The 19,605-nt window shown below is 37.1% G+C and overlaps 1 protein-coding gene across 5 annotated transcripts; it reads left to right on the top strand.

Moving 5' to 3' along the window:
* The first annotated feature begins 1,930 nt into the window (after positions 1–1,930).
* Positions 1,931–19,368, top strand: LOC123747032 (high mobility group protein 20A). Of its 5 annotated transcripts, none has more exons than XM_045728985.2 (8): positions 1,931–2,069; positions 5,474–5,610; positions 9,051–9,210; positions 10,258–10,396; positions 11,878–11,947; positions 14,505–14,595; positions 15,721–15,845; positions 17,257–19,368. In XM_045728985.2, exons 2-8 carry the CDS (start codon positions 5,490–5,492, stop codon positions 17,394–17,396), a joined length of 846 nt encoding a protein of 281 aa, XP_045584941.1. In that variant the 5' UTR covers positions 1,931–2,069; positions 5,474–5,489; the 3' UTR covers positions 17,397–19,368. The 5 variants fall into 5 exon arrangements, with proteins under 5 accessions (XP_045584941.1, XP_045584940.1, XP_045584939.1 ...); XM_045728983.2 differs by having other exon boundaries at positions 2,019–2,151; XM_069317404.1 differs by lacking the exon at positions 1,931–2,069 and adding an exon at positions 2,257–2,423 and having other exon boundaries at positions 17,257–17,491.
* The last annotated feature ends 237 nt before the right edge of the window (positions 19,369–19,605 follow it).

The following is a 19,605-nucleotide window of genomic DNA, read 5'->3' as shown; positions in this document are numbered from 1 at the left end:
ATCATGTTAAAGACTGTACCCCTCTCAACCAGTTTAAGTTAAAAGCGAAGCTATACCTAATAAATTCCCTGTAACCTACCTTACCCTTCTATTGTCAACCAATGTCTGTTTTTTTCTTTAAAGAGCGCTGTTTGTCGACATAATTATATTTGTGCTGCTTTTTCATCTATGTTTTCATTTCTTGTTTTCATTCTACTCATTATGCTCAATTAGTATTAAGCTTGTCATTTAAGTTTATCATGCCCGAAACGCTTTGCGTAATAGTGGCTTTAGGCATTGTATGTACTAGCTATACCTATAAGTTAAACAATCCTTGTAAATATTTATTGTATGTATGTACCTTACCTAAATAAAATTGTATTGTATTGTAAGTTTGGGGTTGAGTCCCTGAGCCCATAATGTATTTACCATTTGTGTCTGCAGAATCGAGCTATTAGCTCTTGGATCCCGCCTTTCTAACCAATCTATTTTTCCTCTATTATATCTACTACATAAATTTCTCTAACACACACACACATATCCCCAGGAAGCAGCCCGTAGCAGCTGTCTAACTCCCAGGTACCTATTTACTGTTAGGTGAACCGGCGCATCAGGGTGAAAGAAACTCTGCCCATTTGTTTCCGCCTCCGCCGGGGATCGAACCCGGAACCTTAGGATTACGAATCCCGAGCGCTGTCCACTCAGCCGTCAGGCTACTAAAATGCCGCCGGCTTCCTGTTCTGGGCGAGGCCAATACTGTGATAGTGTCCTTCAGGTAAATACAGGTAAATATACTTAGCCTGGCTCCAGGCTTGCGCCTCGTCTTACCACGCTGCGCAAAAGCAATATATATATACACACCAAAAGGTATACTTCTTTTTTCGGTGTAGATGCGCAGAAAGATTACCGAAATATACCTGCTGGTTTATTGATCACTATTTAAACTCTTGGGATGACACATAACCATCCGGTTGAAATTGAAATTGAAATTGAAATAAGTTTATTGAGGTAAAATACGCACAAAGGAATGAGGTAGCTCAAGCTATTCTCACCCCGTTCAGTACATCGTGTTAATACATACATAGACACACATCACAAACAATAACGTATTACCGAACATTCTGAGAGATAAACATATACATTTGCTATCCGGTTGGTAGTTATCTAGACCCCAATACCAAACTCAATCATCATGACCAACCTCCAGTAACAGCGCTTATCATAATGATAATACTGTAATAAACAAGTTGAATATAATTAATACTAATAAAATTCTATTTATACAAATATGCCTCAAGGTATTTATTACGCATAATAATTACGCACTGTGTTGATAAACGGATATTTACGCCCGACATCTGACTTGGATTCGAGTAATAATAAAATATTTCTAGTAATATAAAATAAGGTTTTATTAGAGGAAATAAGGCCACAAGGAGGACAATTGGCAACATAATAATGACGGTGGGAACGGGCGACGCCACCAGCCCTAAACCATTGCAGCTGTGTTGTCTAACTACCATTTTTTTCCTTTGTGGCTTTTCGATAGGCTTTTATTCCGTCTTTTTTCCACTCATTAACCTTGGCTTGCCTACACCCTGCTGAAATATACTTTAAATGACTCCATATAGGGGAAAATACAGTCATTATACCACAACATGTCAACGGCCGCCGCCAACACTTGGCAACTCTCTGCTCACGTTTCTCTGTTTTGTCTGCTTCTGCTGTTCTATTTTGATGGAAAAAGACATTTTTCATGATGGTTCAGCTCGATAATGTTACTATGACGTGTGGAGCAGAACATGACCATCACGTCTGGCAGGATTTAATATTAAGCTGCAGAGCGATATGATGTATGGGAAGTATTTGCCAGGTTTTTAAAAGACTTTATTTTGCAATTATGCATAAAAAAACCTAAATACTTAGTTTATTTGCGTTCATGTGAAGTTGTAAGTATTTTACGTGTATAATGGTTTGGAGTAAAGGTATGCGTGGTGTGTGTGTGGAGACCGGAGGGGCGGGAGGAGACACTGTGGCCGCCGCTGCCATCACTGGAACACCGACCATCAGCTTAAGAGGCTCTCGGAGAGGTCAGTGCTATTTGGATTAATAATTGATCTTCCACGAGTAATTGTTGCAGTTAACTGGTTCCTCTCCATAGAAATCGTAGCCGTAAGTAATACCGAAGGGTTCTTTGCACTCTAGGTTCCGTACTTTTCATAATAATAGTAAAACAAAATCGCCCTATCCAATAACCAAGGCCAGGTGCATGCTACCGATTTGAGATTGTGAATGGTCGCGTTCCTAAATATACCCGCAGTGTGGCGTGCCTCGTCAGGGCCTTCCACCCGCTTGACACAACGACAGATTTTTTCTTTACACGGGCGTGTGGGCGTGGTGGTGGTGCGAGAGGTGCAGAGGGCCAGGATAAGAGAGGAATGGAGGTGTGGGTGGTAGCGTGTGGCACCCGGGGCAGCTCTCCCCTGGGCTGGGGCGCCTCTCTCGTATATACCTCAGTTTTAACCCAATTTAACATGCAGGAAGACTGCAGCTGCTCCTCGACGCTGCATTTAACACCATCTTGCAACACCCGACGTTCCCCTACCACCTAACGAGCCAGTAAATAACTTAATAGCCATCACGGCAATGCATATATGTTTTTGCCGAGAATATATATTCACCGCATTTACACCAATCATATACATCAGCTCCAACACATGATAGATCACGCACGTCGTCTCTATATCCGTGTTAATAGTACCAGTTTACACCAAGAATATCTTTTGTTTCCCTCTAACTGTGTGTGGTAATGGTAAGACATTGAGCGAGCGCGTTACACGAGCCTCAGGTGAAGAACATTCCCGTGTGAAAGGTCAATGCCACCCGCCTCCCACCACTATTGACGCCAGCATTATGCTTCACCCACCCGGCCCCCATCTCTCTCTCTCTCTCTCCTCACACCTCCCTTGTTGACAACACCTGCACGTTAATGTGTATAATATCTTCACACCCTCCTCCCCCCTTGTTGACAACACCTGCACATTACTGTGTATTATCTAAACAGCCTCCTCCTCCCCCCTTGTTGACAACACCTGCACATTACTGTGTATTATCTAAACACCCTCTTCCTCCCCTCTTGTTGACAACACCTGCACATTACTGTGTATTATCTAAACACCCTCCTCCTCCCTTGTTGACAGCACCTGTATGTTAATGTGTATTATCTAAACACCCTCCTCCTCCCCCCTTGTTGACAACACCTGCACGTTAATGTGTAATATCTAAACACCCTCCTCCTCCCCCCTTGTTGACAACACCTGCACAGTAATGTGTATTATCTTGACACCCTCCCCCCCCCTTTGTTGACAACACCTGCACAGTAATGTGTATTATCTTGACACCCTCCCCCCCCTTTGTTGACAACACCTGCACAGTAATGTGTAATATCTTCACACCCTCCCCCCCCTTTGTTGACAACACCTGCACATTACTGTGTAATATCTTCACACCCTCCTCCCCCTTCCCCATGTTGACAACACCTGCACATTACTGTGTAATATCTTCACACCCTCCTCCCCCTTCCCCATGTTGACAACACCTGCACATTACTGTGTAATATTTTCACCCCCCCTTGTTGACAACACCTGCACATTACTGTGTAATATTTTTACACCCTCCTTCCCCCCCCCCCCTTTGTTGACAACACCTGCACATTACTGTGTAACACCTTCACACCCTCCTCCTGGAGTCTAAGCCAGCGGGGTGCTATAGTAGCGGCCATCAGTCTCATAGCATCGTACTCATACCCCATATTTAAGAGGAATAGTTATCAATAAAACAATATAAACATAACCCCATATATACACAATATATATATATATATATATATATATATATATATATATATATATATATATATATATATATATATATATATATATATATATATAATAATATGACTGTCAGACCATAGAGGAAAAATTGAAACAGGAATTTCCTTAAGTACTTTCGTATATTAATACATTTTCAGAATGAATGAATGATATATAAGGTGTATATATATATATATACATTATATATATGGTGTATATATATTATATATATAATATATATATATATAGTATATATATATATTATATATAAGGTATATATATATAGTATATATATAGTATATATATATAGTATATATATATATATATATATATATATATATATATATATATATATATAGTATATATATATATATATATATATATATATATATAGTATATATATATATATATATATATATATATATATATATATATATATATAGTATATATATATATATATATATATATATATATATATATATATATATATATATATTAATACATTATATATATAAGGTATATATACACATTATATATACAAGGTATATATATATATATATATATATATATATATATATATATATATATATATATATATATATATATATAATATGACTGTCAGACCATAGAGGAAAAATTGAAACAGGAATTTCCTTAAGTACTTTCGTATATTAATACATTTTCAGAAGGAATGAATGATATATAAGGTGTATATATATATATATGCATTATATATATGGTATATATATATTATATATATATAATATATATATATAGTATATATATATATTATATATAAGGTATATATATATAATATATATGTTTATATATATAGTATATATATATATAGTATATATATATATATAGTATATATATATATATATAGTATATATATATATATAGTATATATATATATATAGTATATATATATATATAGTATATATATATAGTATATATATATATAGTATATATATATATATATATATATATATATATATATATATATATATATATATATATTAATACATTATATATATAAGGTATATATACACATTATATATACAAGGTGTATATATATATATATATATATATATATATATATATATATATATATATATATATATATATATATATATATATATATAGTGTGTGTGTGTACACAATGTATATACAGTAATAAATCTATACACATTACTATATATATGCTTTATGCATACTTATTATGTATAATGTAATTATACTCGTATAAATAATATATGCTCTCTATAATGTGTATATTATATTTTATAGGGTAGTATTACGTGCAGTACAGCATTATACACCTAGCCATTATATTTTATCATATAGTATTGATCAGTGTTTTGGTTGATAAAGTTGGTGATCTTGAGCAGAGAAGAAAACCAATTACTGTGGACCTTCAGTGAAACTTAGGATGCATTCTTAATAGTACAGTACAATCTAAAGTTTTAACTGTTAAGTGATTCCAGTGAAGTAACATCAGTGCCAGTGATAGTGGTTATCAGACTTTATCAATGTACATCATGGCATGTCATCAAAGGAAAGGAGAGAGAGGTACAAGGACCCATGAAATATCTGTACCTTAATGTGTTATATATTTTCAGTGATTGTATTAGCATAATGACAACTGGAGCAGCAGGAACAAGCAATGACAATTCGCCAAAGAAGAAGGGCTGGCCAAAGGGTCGTAAGCGCAGGCTCCTCCCTAAAGATTCTAATGCACCGAAAGGACCGCTTTCGGGTAGGTTTTCTTTCAGATATTGAGGCACTGGAAAATGTCACAAGAATTAGTATTTCATAATTAAGTTTCACTAAAGATTTATCAGTAATTGGTTGGTATAAAAATATAGAATTGTAATCACCTCTCAAAAAGGAATGTTGTGAGGTATTGGTTGAGTTTTTCTAGGTTAGTTTGAAACATAAATATAATGCAAGCTGCAAGATAGAACTTAATATATTTCTACCTGTTATCTTGCATCTCTCTCTCTCTCTCTCTCTACAGTACATTATTTTCCTTGTCAGTATTACCAATGTTTTAAAATACCTGTGCTGTAGACTTAGTATAGAAACTTATGAGTTAAAAAATACATCACTTAATGTTTTGTTAATTTTTGGTTAATATCTTCAGTTTTGTAATTTTTTTATTCTTTAATGGTCTGACACTCGGGCACAAATCTTAAAAAAAATATACAATATATTAATGTATATACTATACTGTATATAGTATACAGTATATATTTTTTAAGATTTGTGCCCGAGCGCCAGGCCATTAAAGAACATTATATAGTTGTATGTGTGTGTGTGTGCTTCTTAAACTGTCAAACAAGCCAAACTCTAATAAAAGCTAACATTTTATGGGAGGTTATTGGTGGGTATCATTTCATGCCACTTCAAAAACTATGATATGCAATCTTTTAAATTTAAACCTTTACTGTCATAATCTAATTAAAATTAGCAAGCTTTTGTAACCAAAGTCAAATGAACAAGCTCTCTTAACCTAAATATAATTAGCACGGTTACCTAGCTTGGCTAAAATTAGCTTATTTATTTAGGCTAGCTCCCCTAGCCTAAATATAATTTGCATAAGCTATTCTTTGTTTTGGCAAGTGTAGACAAAATAAGGCCTTTATTAGATAGTACTACTGTATGCAGTGAGTAAAAAAACATTAGTTTATCATATTTAAGACTGAATATTTAGCAGTACAGTTCACTAAATGTATAGACCAATAAAATATGGTTTAAGTATTTTCTCCTGTTATTTGGCAAGAGTAAATAGCACATATCATCTTTTAAAATGTATTTATTGTATAATATTTTCTGATTTTATCATTCAGCGTGATAAAACACTATTGAGTCAAATTTATATGTACCTGTACTGTAGTTTTGTTGGTAAATACAGGTCACTGAAATATACATTTTATGGTAATATAATATACCTGAATTGTAAATAACCATTTGTGTATTTGTATGATGATAATTGGATGTGTCTAATTGTACAAAATATGGATTATTAAATAAATAATGGTTTACAATTTGGCCAAATGTAAAGTGTTAAGAGGAAATACAGTAGAATAAAAATTAAAAAGACTATAAATTTTCCAGTGTCCTATTTGACTACAGCGTATTAAATTGTTGTAACTGTCCATATTGTGTGTATACAGTGTAGCAAATATTTGTATAATATAATTTTAAAAAATTTAATACTGTATACTGTTAGCAATACAGTACTTGCAAAGGGTATGAGCAAAATTGAATTGGCTATGACATGTATATGACCACTCAACCCATACTCTCAACTAATGTGTCTCATTTTGTACGCTATGGTCCCCAAATTACTAAGGGGTACTGTGAAAAGTAGCGGCTCAGAAATGTCCACATTTTCGATGCGTAGGTTAATTAGGCTGGGTGGGTGGGTGGCTTGGGGGTCATCGTGCATTTTAGTGCCCCCATAGTTTGTATGTTGTGGCAAATCAAGAGAATGGTGTAGACCGATACTGTATATGCATATTGGAATAATTTCTATATTGTATTAATTGTCTGGTGCAGTATTGCATGACCCCATAGCTTTACCGTATCTACAGTTGAATATTTTGTTTGTGTGTGTGTGTACATGCGTGTACAGTATGTGTGTGTGTGTTGATGAATGTGTGCATGCTAATCTGTATATATACATGCATGTGTGTGTATGCACATTGCATTTGTGTGTGCACATGTATATATATGATGGCACATGTGTAATACAAGACTGCACATATGCATGTGTGTAATACAAGACTACACATATACAAGCCTGTAATATGTGACTGCACATATACAAGCCTGTAATGTGTGACTGCACATGTGCGCATGTAACTCCACATGTGCATGTGTGACTGTACATATGCATGCATGTAATGTGTGACTGCACATGCATGTGTGTTGTAATGGCTCGTGCCTGTGTGTATATGGCTGCATATATAGTGTGTGTGTGTATGTATGTATGTGTGTGTGTGTGTGTGTGTGTGTGTGTATATATATATATATATATATATATATATATATATATATATATATATATATATATATATATATATATATATATATATATATATATATATATAAAATGTATATATATATATATATATATAAAATGTATATATAATGTATATATATACACACACACACAGTATGTATATGCACATGCTTATGTATTTGTGCACATACATTTGTTCACTCACTCACACACCCACCTGTCCACACATTTGTTCACTCACACACCCACCTGTCCACACATTTGTTCACTCACACTCTCACCTATCCACACATTTGTTCACTCACACACCCACCTGTCCACACAAGGTACCATCTGGGAGGTGAAATCCTGCAAGAGTTAAATAGAGAGAAAGATCTGGGGGTCAATATCACACCGAACCTGTCCCTAGAGGCCCACATCAAAAGGATATCTTCAGTGGCATATGCTTGACTGACCAATATAAGAACTGCCTTTAGAAACTTGTGTATCGGAATCGTTCAGGACCCTGTATACCACTTATGTAAGACCAATCCTGGAGTCTATACCTAGTTAAACACAAGACAAAGTTAGAGAAGATTCAGAAGTATGCCACCAGACTGGTCCTGGAACTGAGAGGAATGAGTTACGAGGAAAGGGTAAGGGAGCTGAACCTCACAACCCTGGAAAACAGAAGAGTAAGGGGAGACATGATAACCACCTACAAAATTCTCGGGAATTGACAGGGTGGACAAAGACACACTCTCTAGCACGGGTGGAACACGAACAAGGGGACACAGGTGGAAACTTAGTACCCAGATGAGCCACAGAGACGTTAGAAAGAATTTTTTCAGTGTCAGAGTAGTTAATAAATGGAATGCCTTAAGTAGTGTTGTGGTGGAGGCTGACTCCATACACAGTTTCAAATATAGATATGATAGAGCCCAATAGGCTCGAGAATCTGTACACCAGATGATTGATAGTTGAGAGGCGGGACCAAAGAGCCAGGGCTCGACCCCCGCAAACACAATTAGGTGAGTACAGCTGTTCACTCACACACCCACCTATCCACACAGTTGTTCACTCGCCCCTTCCCCTACTGATTCACTTTCCCGTATGTTTTCCTTCTTATAACTGATATTCATGTTAGGATTCATTTATTTTTCTGTAATTAACTTGTCTTCTCTTTGCAGGTTACATGCTGTTTATGAGTGATCAGCGTGAAATCATCCGACAAAGTAATGCTGGACTTGCTTTCCACGAGATCACCAAGCTAGTCGCACAGCGATGGGCACAGCTTGATGCCAACACCAAGACCAAGTATTTAGAGGCTGCTGAAGCTGATAAGGAGAGGTGCATCTTTTTAAGACATTTCAAATACTCTTTAACCCTTTTGCTTGAATATTTTAAGTCAAATTAATGAAACTGTTTCTTTGTGATATTCAGCTTTAATCTTGGTTCCTAAAAGTTGTTTGTAGTAGTGTACATAGAAATATGGGCCCTCTGAGTTAACTAGTTAACTGGCCTCTGCAAAGCAGTGTACTTTGAAAGGTGGATACCAGGCATGAAGTTGTCCTCGTTAGTTTTACTACATGTTTGTCTTGGCTAATGCTGTCACGTATGGTGGTTGGTGTATAGAGGGAAGCTAAGAAATTTCAGAACAATTATTGTCTGTCTTGAAGATTTAATGTTCTTCTGGTAAGGATGTTGCGATTTGACATGTTCTTTGGTGTTACAATGAGCTGTTTTGTTGTAGAATTGAGGTATGTTTTTCACAGTAAACCTTGACCTTTCACTGTTGAACAAGACAATTTTGAAAGTTACCAGTACTTGTCTTGGTGGGGCTCTGTCATTTAAAGCCTGGTATACTTGCAATGAACTGGATTGGCCGATTCCAATTGCTCAGGGAATCCACCGAGGCATTTCAGTTGTCTCGGTGCTCTAATATTTGTTTTAAATCACAATTATCCTTTGATGTATCTTATTACATTGATTTTTTAATTTTTATTTGTAGCTTCAAATTCTATTACATATATTTAGATTTTATATACAGAATAAACTTTAATGGGAAATAGGCCAAGTTTAATGTAGTGCGTATAACAAACCTGTTCTCATTATAATGCATCACATTTTGACATATACTTTATTTAAGGGCAAAAACTGATGTACAAGAAAATGATAGCTTCCAAAATTTACATAATGTCCCATTTTCTATTTGTGGGTCTGGTTGGTTAGGTTAGGGCACATGAGTACAACAATTTCTTGACATTATGCAAGATTGCGACAACTGGCTTGCATAATGTGATGCATGTCATATAATAGACATTACAATTTTATCAAATGTAATTATTATTTGTACTCTAAACTTCATATATATTTATCAAAGACATGATCATTCAGATACCAGAGGGAATTAGAAGAATATCAGAAAACGGACGCCTATAAGAAGTTTATGCAGAAGCAGCGGAGTGAAGAGAGTCCACCTCCAAAGAAACCTAGAAAAGAAATTGTTGAAGAGACTAAGGAGGAGGAGGAAGAGGTAAGAAATAGAATTCTTGGTGTTCTTTATGCAATGTCAACATCATACTCAGCCGGTGGAGCGGACAGAACACTGGATGCGTGATCCTGTAGTCCCGGGTTCGATCCCGGGCGCCGGCGAGAAACAATGGGCAGAGTTTCTTTCACCCTGATGCCACTGTTACCTAGCAGTAAATAGGTACCTGGGAGTTAGTCAGCTGTCACGGCTGCTTCCTGGGGGGGGGGGGGGAAGGCCTGGTTGAGGACCGGGCCGCGGGACACTAAGCCCTGAAATCATCTCAAGATAATCATCTCAAGAAATCGTTGTTGTAATGTGTCCTTCATACAGGGCCTACAGTAGTGTTGTGTATCCTATATACCGGGCCTACAGTAGTGTTGTGTATCCTTTATACAGGGCCTACAGTACATTTTGAGAGCTTTGAGATGGTCCCAATAATTCAGATGTTTTATTTTTTCTATGCGTGCCATTTATGTTCTCTGTATTCCCTCAGATTCAGAGATCTCTCCTGCTCTGATAGGGAAAATGAGTACCGAGCAATAACTCATTAACCTCGGTATTCAAATATGAGTACCGAGGGACCCCATTGCTATGGGGTCCCTGGATTTGAACATTATCATAATCCATCCTATCATTTTTCTAGCTGCTGCTATATTTGCTCGGTTATGTTCGTTAAATGTCAGGTCATCAGACATCATAATTCCCAGATCTTTTACATGCTGCTTTCCTTCTATGAGTTGGTCTGATTGTCCTGTACCCTGTGTTTCATTTAAGTTCCTTGTTTTCACCATACCTACGTACCTGGAATTTATCACAGTATCAAGTGCCCAATTGAATACTTTATTTATATCTGGTTTTTCAGTGTCTTCTACAGTGACAATTTTCTTTTGTATCATCTTCAAAGGATGACACAAAGCTGTGACACATATTTTTGTCTATATCAGAGATAAGAGTGAGAAATAGCAGTGGTGCCGTGGTGGGCTGTTGCATCAGTCTGGTAGTAACTAGCAGTTTTCCTGGAAGCCAAATATTGCTTGGTAGAGGTAGCTCATTGAGCCTTCTGACAGTTATTTTGAGCTGGATTTAACATTTTCCCCACGTGTCCTTGGCTCATACATGGCCTGGAGGTAGTCAGCTTGAAGAGATTCCTGATGCATTGGGTATGAGAAGCTCGTACTTGTCAAGCTGGAATTTGGTTATGTCCGGCGAAAGCTGAATATTGCCTAAGGGAGCAACTGAGTGGTTAAGCTCAGAAAGTCATGAATATAACAATATGCTTACTCTGAAGGCAAATGGTTTCTGCACATCCTACATCTTTTAACAAAGTTTTTAACAATATACAGTAATTTATAACTATTCATATCGTCAGTGGTTGCAGCTCGGATATTTATATTCTTGTAACATTATATTTGTTTATTTTTTAATGTATATACTGTACCTGCATTAGTTGTCTGTTGAATTATTAGACCATTTTCTTTATATAGGAACCAATGAATCCCCAGTCTGCATTGGAGATACCCATCTTCACAGAGGAGTTCCTGAACCATAACAAAGGTATTTGAAATTGTTAACTATCCTTTGTAATGTTTACCTAGTGTTGGTTCAGGAAAGCTCCTGTCTAGTCTTTATCCAGCATTAAGTCTTTGACACGGTGATTAAGAGACAGTCGGCAGTTGATATAGCTGGAGAAGCTTTAATATGTGGTCTTTCTTACAAGAAATTTTTTTATTCAATTTAAACAAGAGCAACTTAATTTACAGGTAATATATGAGAGGACATACAAATTTATTTAGACATGATGGAAAAAATATTTACTCTTTGAATTTAGGAAACTTGCCTATTAAATATATGTAGACAAAGATATCATTGTTTGTCTCATAAAAGAATACTACTTATTTTCTGGATGTCCAATTTGTTAGTGAAAACATGAACACATTATAAAATATTAATTTTTGTGGATCTGTATACATGTGCAAATATATGACCTGATCATATTTTCAAAATGTAACACAATGTTCAATATAAAACCATATTTACCCTTGGATTGTTCAAGGCTTTGGTTCTTGTTAAGGTATGATACCATGCTTAAAGAACAGTCTTAGTTCCATGTATAGAAATTGGGCAATATATGATTTTACTTTGGAGGAAATAATTTGTGCATTTTTTCTTTATGGAAACATTTAGAGTTGTAGATAGAATTATGTATGGGCAAGACTCCTTGTTTGTTGCCTGAGCAAATGGGCTGGGTCCACCCAGAGTTCTGCCAGGATTTCTGGCTCTCATCGACCTAAGAGCTACCTTGTATGTTTCAATAGGCCTTCTGTAGTTTCCTTTGGTCTTATGTTAATCTTATGCCGTGGAGAGGGGGGACCTGCTGCCTGCGTAACAGCTTCTCCCCCGAATCAACCTACCCTGGCTTTGCGCCCTGGTGAGGCCACTCCAGACCGACAACCAGAGCGCAACTCCATAGTCTCAGTCTCCTGAGACTGATGGATGCCTACTACTATGTTAATCTTGACAAGAAACTTAGAAATAGTCAGAAAGGGGACTCATTCTCAGTAAACCACCAGTGCAAGGGTTCACTACAATAAAGTACAGAAATAAACTACTTGCCATCCCCTTCAAATGATAAGGGTTGCCAGGACAGCCAATTATCCTTCTGCTAGCTGTTGGTTACTGAACCACCCTATCTCCTTACTGTCACCAGGTACATTCTTACAACTTTGAGCCTGGTGATTGCTTTATCCATTTGCAGCTCCTGCCCTCTTTTCTCACAAAAATAAGACTTCAGTGTTTTGTTTTGACTTTTTTTTGTGATCCAAATTTGGCTTCTCTCTCCTCTGTACACAATAATAATGTGTGTCTAGTAGTGGCATTGCAGCATTATACAGGCTTCTCATGCTTTACTCTTGTCTACCCACTTTAAATCTACACCTTTTGGCCCTTTGTAATAAAACTCGTCTCTCAGAGTTACCATGGTGAAAATTTGTCAACCCCACGTCTATTTCTGTGCTAATGATTCTGGAATTTTTCAACACTTGCCATGTACTACTTGGTTATGTTTTCCTCTGTGATTGGTGCCCATGGTGGGCACCAATCACAGAGCCGGTCGGCCGAGTGGACAGCACGCTGGACTTGTGATCCTGTGGTCCTGGGTTTGATTCCGGGGACTGGCGAGAAACAATGGGCAAAGTTTCTTTCACCCTGATGCCCCTGTTACCTAACAGTGAAATAGGTACCTGGGTGTTAGTCAGCTGTCACGGGCTGCTTCCTGGGGGTGGAGGCCTGGTCGAGGACCGGGCCGCGGGGACACTAAAGCCCCTGAAATCATCTCAAGATAACCTCAAGATGGTTTCTGTATGTTAAAGCAAATGTTCACAGACTGTTATCACTTCTCTCAAGTGCTCTGTGTCCTAGATTCATCTTTTCTCTTCCAGTCCTGTCTCTTCTAGTTTTGGTATCTGGTGGTTCTTCCCCAGTTCCCTCACACACTAGAACCTTCTGCATTGTGGATCTGGATTGGACAAGTTTCCTAATTGAGTAGTGTGTCTGTTGCTTTCATGCCTGCCCTCTAAATCTCTACTTTCATAACATGCTAGGATGAGCTGGGCTTTAAGTGGAAGCAAGCAACTCTTCACACTGCCATTTTTGTGTAGCCGATAGTAATCGGATAGTAGATAGCTTGGTAAATGGTAAATTGGATAGTTATAGCTTGGTAAACAGAAGAATTATTCTTCTGCTACCATGGTAAATGGTAGCAGAAGAATAATAGTCTGTTTTGGTGACTCGATTATCATTTTAATAGGATGTTGGGTAGGTTCTGCTCTTCTAATATTTATACATTTTTACAGGTATTGCAATGTATGGCACGTAGTTGCTCTAATGGTTAATGGAAATACCACTATTACCCTTTCCTAATGTGGCAAGACAATTTGAAATGTCCCATATCATGATATGAAGATTGGCAGCAGTCTGTTGTCTTTGCAATGTCCCAGTTGGACCTTGGCTATTGGATCAAGGAGGAATAAAGTGACCTCTTGGGAAGGAGCATTTTACATTACTTGGCATTCTATTTTGTCTGCATATAAATACTGTATGTATCTTTCTGCAGCTCGAGAAGCAGAGCTGCGACAACTTCGCAAATCTAATACGGATTATGAAGAACAGAATGCCATCCTCCAAAAGCATATCGAAAGCATGAAGTAAGTATCTTGTAGTATTTCCTTGTTAATTATTTTATTATACAGTTTTTAAATGAAATTAAAATAAATAAAAGAGTACTGAAATAATAAGTCTTGCTATTTTAGTTATGTGACATAAATGGAGGTACAGTTATAGAGTAACAAATATGAACAGACATTTTATGCATCCATACTAGTTGCTACCTATGATATTACGCTTTTAAGTATGTTATTTAAGGTCTCTTGTGTGCAAGACTTGAGTGGTTTTGCAGTATTCTTACAGGTAATACATCATGTAGACATTGTTTGCCGATTAGGACAAAATTGTTTGGTTGGGTATTGGATGGATGTGTGGGCCTCAGTAAGGTATATTGTTAGCAAGTGAGGATCTTGATTACAGATAGCAAGTACATGGAGAATTATAGTAAATCCAAGTATATGTCAATAGAAACCATTTATTAGGTTTTGGAATAAGGAATTTTGATTAGGAGTGGAGAGTTTTATTCATTAGGAAATATTGAATATAGAACTTTGCAATAGGAATTGCAAGAATTTGTGGCTCAGCAATTGTGGTTTATCACAGGGAATGGAGCTCTCTGATGTTAACTTGTAGGACTAGACATGTAGTATATTGCCTATAGTTGAAGTGACTAAAGAAAAGCTACATGAAGGTAATTTTATAGACAAGAGGTACTTCTGGGTCTACATAAAAACATTTTACTGACCCTAATATACAAGATCCATTGTATCCTCTGGACAAAAATCATGGAAGTCCAGTAGGTTACATTCTTAGCATTGATGACATACAGAGCTTATCAGACGGTCCCTGCAGGATTACAAAAGATACATAGACAAGAGATGCTTAATCTGGTTCAGGTTAAGCATTTGAGCGTAAAACCTACTGACAAAAGTTCCATATAAACTCCAAGATGTGTAAGAGTTCTCCGTAGGGCTCAAATGAGGCTTTACCCAACAAAGCTACTGCATAGATGTGGGTTTTCTCTGTATGGAACCATTTTAAAATGTCCAAGTAAATCTGAGAAGGATATTTTTAATTGTTGAATAAAGCTATAAGTTACATAGTCTTCCTGGCTTGGTGCCTTATTTTGATTATTATTTATGGCTACAAGGAACATTATATTTCAGGTGCACTGTGGATAGACTAGAGTCTGAAACCAGCCAGCAGCGTAGTAACAATGCTGCACTTCAGCAGCATATTGAAACACTCAGACGAACACTTACTAAGGCATTTATGTCCCTTCCTCTTCCTGGTAAGATAATTTCTATATTTGCTTCTTATACAGTCCTCTTTTAAAAATTCAAAATTGCATTCTTCTTGAGTATCAGAGATGAAACTTGCTGTTGTAGTTATTTATGCAGTGTAATAGCAGTTAGAATTAAAATTATTGCTTGAGGATAAATTCAGAGTAAGACTGGTATGATAATGAGGAGCCATAGACTATTATATGTGCTGTAATAAGTTTTATTGTGATCCAAGAATAGATGACAAATCAATGCAATGAAATGCCTCTTTCTAAGGGGGACCTCTGTGGCTTCCTGTTGCTAACTGTACTGAGATAGCTCTGCATTATTTAGTCACTTCAGCCCTTTAAGTCATTAAAAGCCTTCTTGGTCCAGAAACGAAAACGTGGCCTCCTCAAAGAGAGAGAGCGCAAGCAAGGCATACGTGATCACCCCTCAATGACAAATCAAACCCCCAAAAAGAAGTGAAGCAAAACAGACACCACCAAGGTCAAAAGAGTAAACAAAACAACACGACAAACAAGCCACCCAGTAGTCAGCCCCCCCCCCCCTCCCCACCTTTCCCAAGTTACACCATCAGGTAGCAGCACCACTGGAGCTGCTGGCTCCTCTGTCACCAAACACTTGGTCATGAGCTGAACGAAACCCATAGGCGCACCAGGCAAGGAGGAAGGGGCTTTCATTGATCAACCCCAGAATGCCCCCATCCTCATTTGTGCATTGAAGTTATAGTCCCTTACACTACTCAAGATGAGGCATGTTCCTCAAGAGGATGGTCTCAATGTCAAACACACCAGGAAAGTAACCCTTTCAGTGCAGGGGCAACACCAATGAGCACTTAGAAAAAGACAGCCCTAAACACACATACAGTACCTCTATGTGAACCGAAGCCAAAATCCACACAACAAGTGAAGCATGTAAATGCATGCATATGAAGTATAGATTAAAGTACAGTATACACACTTACACCGGGCCTCCACAGGATAGTCCAAAGGATCGCCAACACGTTTACTGCATAGGAAAAATGCGGGACTCGAAGAACTGGAGACTCAATGTAATGGTCAGCAGTAGCTGACATGAGGCAAACGACTAAGGGTTTGTGAACATGTGAAGCCAACAGCTCCAGTGGTGCTGCCACCTGGTGGTGGACACTGGTAACTAGGGGATGTGACCTAACTGCTGTGTGAATTGTTTGTTGTGATTTGTTTATTCTTTGGACCTTGCTGCTGTCTGTTTAGCTTCACTTCTTTCTGGGGGCTTGATTTCTCAGTGAGTGATCATATATTCCCTGCTCTCTCTGCCTCTTTGAAGGGGGGGGCCAGGTTTTGGCTTTGAATAAAAATAATGTAAATAAAATGTAGTGTTGCATCGGGGAATGGGTACAGTATAATGAGTGCATCATGCTTTCTCTTCCACCAGGAACCCAAGAAACGCCAACAGAAGAAAGCATCGACAGTTACATGGTACAGCTTCATTCCCTCATTGTCAATAATCCACAGCAACACCAGAGTCTTATACAGACAGTACGAGGAATCGTTAGTCAGCTTGCGCTTACTTGATTAAATCCTGCTTAGCTGGTGATCCCAGTATGATTAAAATGGAAGTGAATTGATTATTTTCATTGCTTCTTACAGGAAATGTAGCTTATGGTTAAGTCTTTACCTGGTACCTGATTTTTTATTGCTTTAATATACTGTATTGTAAATGTACTGCTTAAGGAAGGACAAAGAATGCTAGCAAGGTAATAAGTAGAAACTTATTTTAATCCTCGAAGATTCATTATATTAAGTGTTTACTCCTTCAGGGTTAAATTGTTCAGGGCAACGAATGCACTTCTACTTACTGGTTTATTGTAACACTACCATTTGCTGGGTTATTGTAGCACTACTTACTGGTTTATAGTAGTGCTACTACTTACTGGCTTATTGTAGTGCTACTACTTACTGGTTTATTGTAGCACTACTACTTACTGCCTTGGCTTTCAACAAAAACCAAATAAACTAACCTCATATTTTGCCTGCAGTATCTATCCATTACTGTAGTCACATTGAGAGCAGGGGATAAGTCAGTGCATGTTACCTAAAATAAGGTGACCGGCTAGCTAAACACTCGTGTTCCTGTTTTGGCTCTCAAGTAAGTAAAGTATTACTAGAGGTTTATATGGATGAGATCTGGATGTGTTTAAAGACTGAGGACTCAGATTAGTTGGGATAAATATTTAGGACTTGGCAGCAGATTGTCAAGTGGAATTATGGTGAAATGATGTAAACAAGATGGATAAAAGTTTGTGTGGAACAATTTAGTTTTTTTATTCTGAGTATAAGATTGTCTGACTTTACTGTAAAGCTATGTGATATGGTGAAGTATTTGTATGATTACTTATAAGATTAATGTGCTCTTTCTGGAAGAAAGTGAATGAGAATGTAAATCATATGTTTTGTTATACAAATCACTCTTAATCAAGCACAATAAAAAGTTTATACTATGCTTACCATTTCCAAATACAATGTGTTATACAGGGTAGTGGAAAGTTTTAAACAATGTTTTAATTAATGAAACATGCCAGGGTTAATACTTGATGTGTTTCAGAATGCTAAATGCTTAATAAACTCTACTGTATATAGGTCTACTAAACAGGATTTCAGAAGAAATTAAATTCCATGTGATAAGACTTGCTCAAGATTAACGTATTTAAAAATGTATATTTTTCACTTTTAATGGTTGACTAAATGTTTTGCAGTCCGCTCCCCTTTGTACGTTTGTCTGACTTCCTTATTAGTACTATCAATATATTTTTAAAATTGTTTGATTATGTTTAATAGTAGATATGTCTTATCAGAGTTATTTGCAACTAAATCATATTTTAGAAAAAGCTAGTCTGCCTGGTAGATTGGTGAAAGTCTTTACTGCTATTAAATGAACTTGTTGGAGGCGATGAGTCACAATAACGTGGCTAAAGTATGTTGACCAGACTACACACTAGAAGGTGAAGGGACGACGACGTTTTTGTCCGTCCTGGACCATTCTCAAGTCGATTCGAGAATGGTCCAGGACGGACCAAAACGTCGTCGTCCCTTCACCTTCTAGTGTGTGGCCTGGTCAAAATGAACTTGTTCTCTTTCAAAGCAAAAGAAACCATTTGCAGAATTGTAAATTACAGGTTCCTTATTACTCTGTATGGCCTTTTCCACAATATACCAGTATTAAGTTTATCTAGAAGTTGAAGAATGACTAAATTTTGCTTCTTTCTGTAAAACAATGTTACCTACACATTTGTTTATTAAAGCAAAACATTACCTTCAGTTATTCATGTTTTACAGTGAAGTTATATTATCTGGTTATTTTCATATGCAAGACACATTGATCATTAATACTTTGTCGCTGTATTCACACACATTGCATGAATTTTCACTCGATGCTTTGTATTGCTCATATTTATGGTGATCTAAGTAACAATGTGATGTAAAAGTTGCAGTCTGGTTCTGTATGCCTCAGGAACATCATTAGGCAAATAAAACCTATGCTAATTGGTATTTATTTTGAGTAGCCTTTGTATTGTAATTTGTAAGTCTGTGTACCTTACCTTACCTTGAGGTTACCTTGAGGTGCTTCCGGGGCTTGGCGTCCCCGCGGCCCTGTCGTCGACCAAGCCTCCTGGTTGCTGGACTGATCAACCAGGCTGTTGGACGCAGCTGCTCGCAGCCTGACGTAAGCCCCTGTCATCTTTTACAGTACACTTACACTCCCAGTTACGCACAAGGATGTGTT

This window comes from Procambarus clarkii, chromosome 87 (genome assembly GCF_040958095.1).
Source record: "Procambarus clarkii isolate CNS0578487 chromosome 87, FALCON_Pclarkii_2.0, whole genome shotgun sequence".
Classification (NCBI taxonomy): Eukaryota; Metazoa; Arthropoda; class Malacostraca; order Decapoda; family Cambaridae; genus Procambarus; species Procambarus clarkii.
Note: the sequence above shows the minus strand (reverse complement) of the source record. Positions and strands in the feature narration are given on the sequence as shown.

Bases quoted from the DNA above. Each gene is read 5' to 3' on its own strand.
- LOC123747032 (XM_069317404.1), top strand. From the start codon at position 2,272: ATGGTCGCGTTCCTAAATATACCCGCAGTGTGGCGTGCCTCGTCAGGG. The intron at 10,397-11,877 runs GTAAGAAATAGA...TTCTTTATATAG, and splicing joins CTAAGGAGGAGGAGGAAGAG to GAACCAATGAATCCCCAGTC. The intron at 11,948-14,504 runs GTATTTGAAATT...ATCTTTCTGCAG, and splicing joins GTTCCTGAACCATAACAAAG to CTCGAGAAGCAGAGCTGCGA.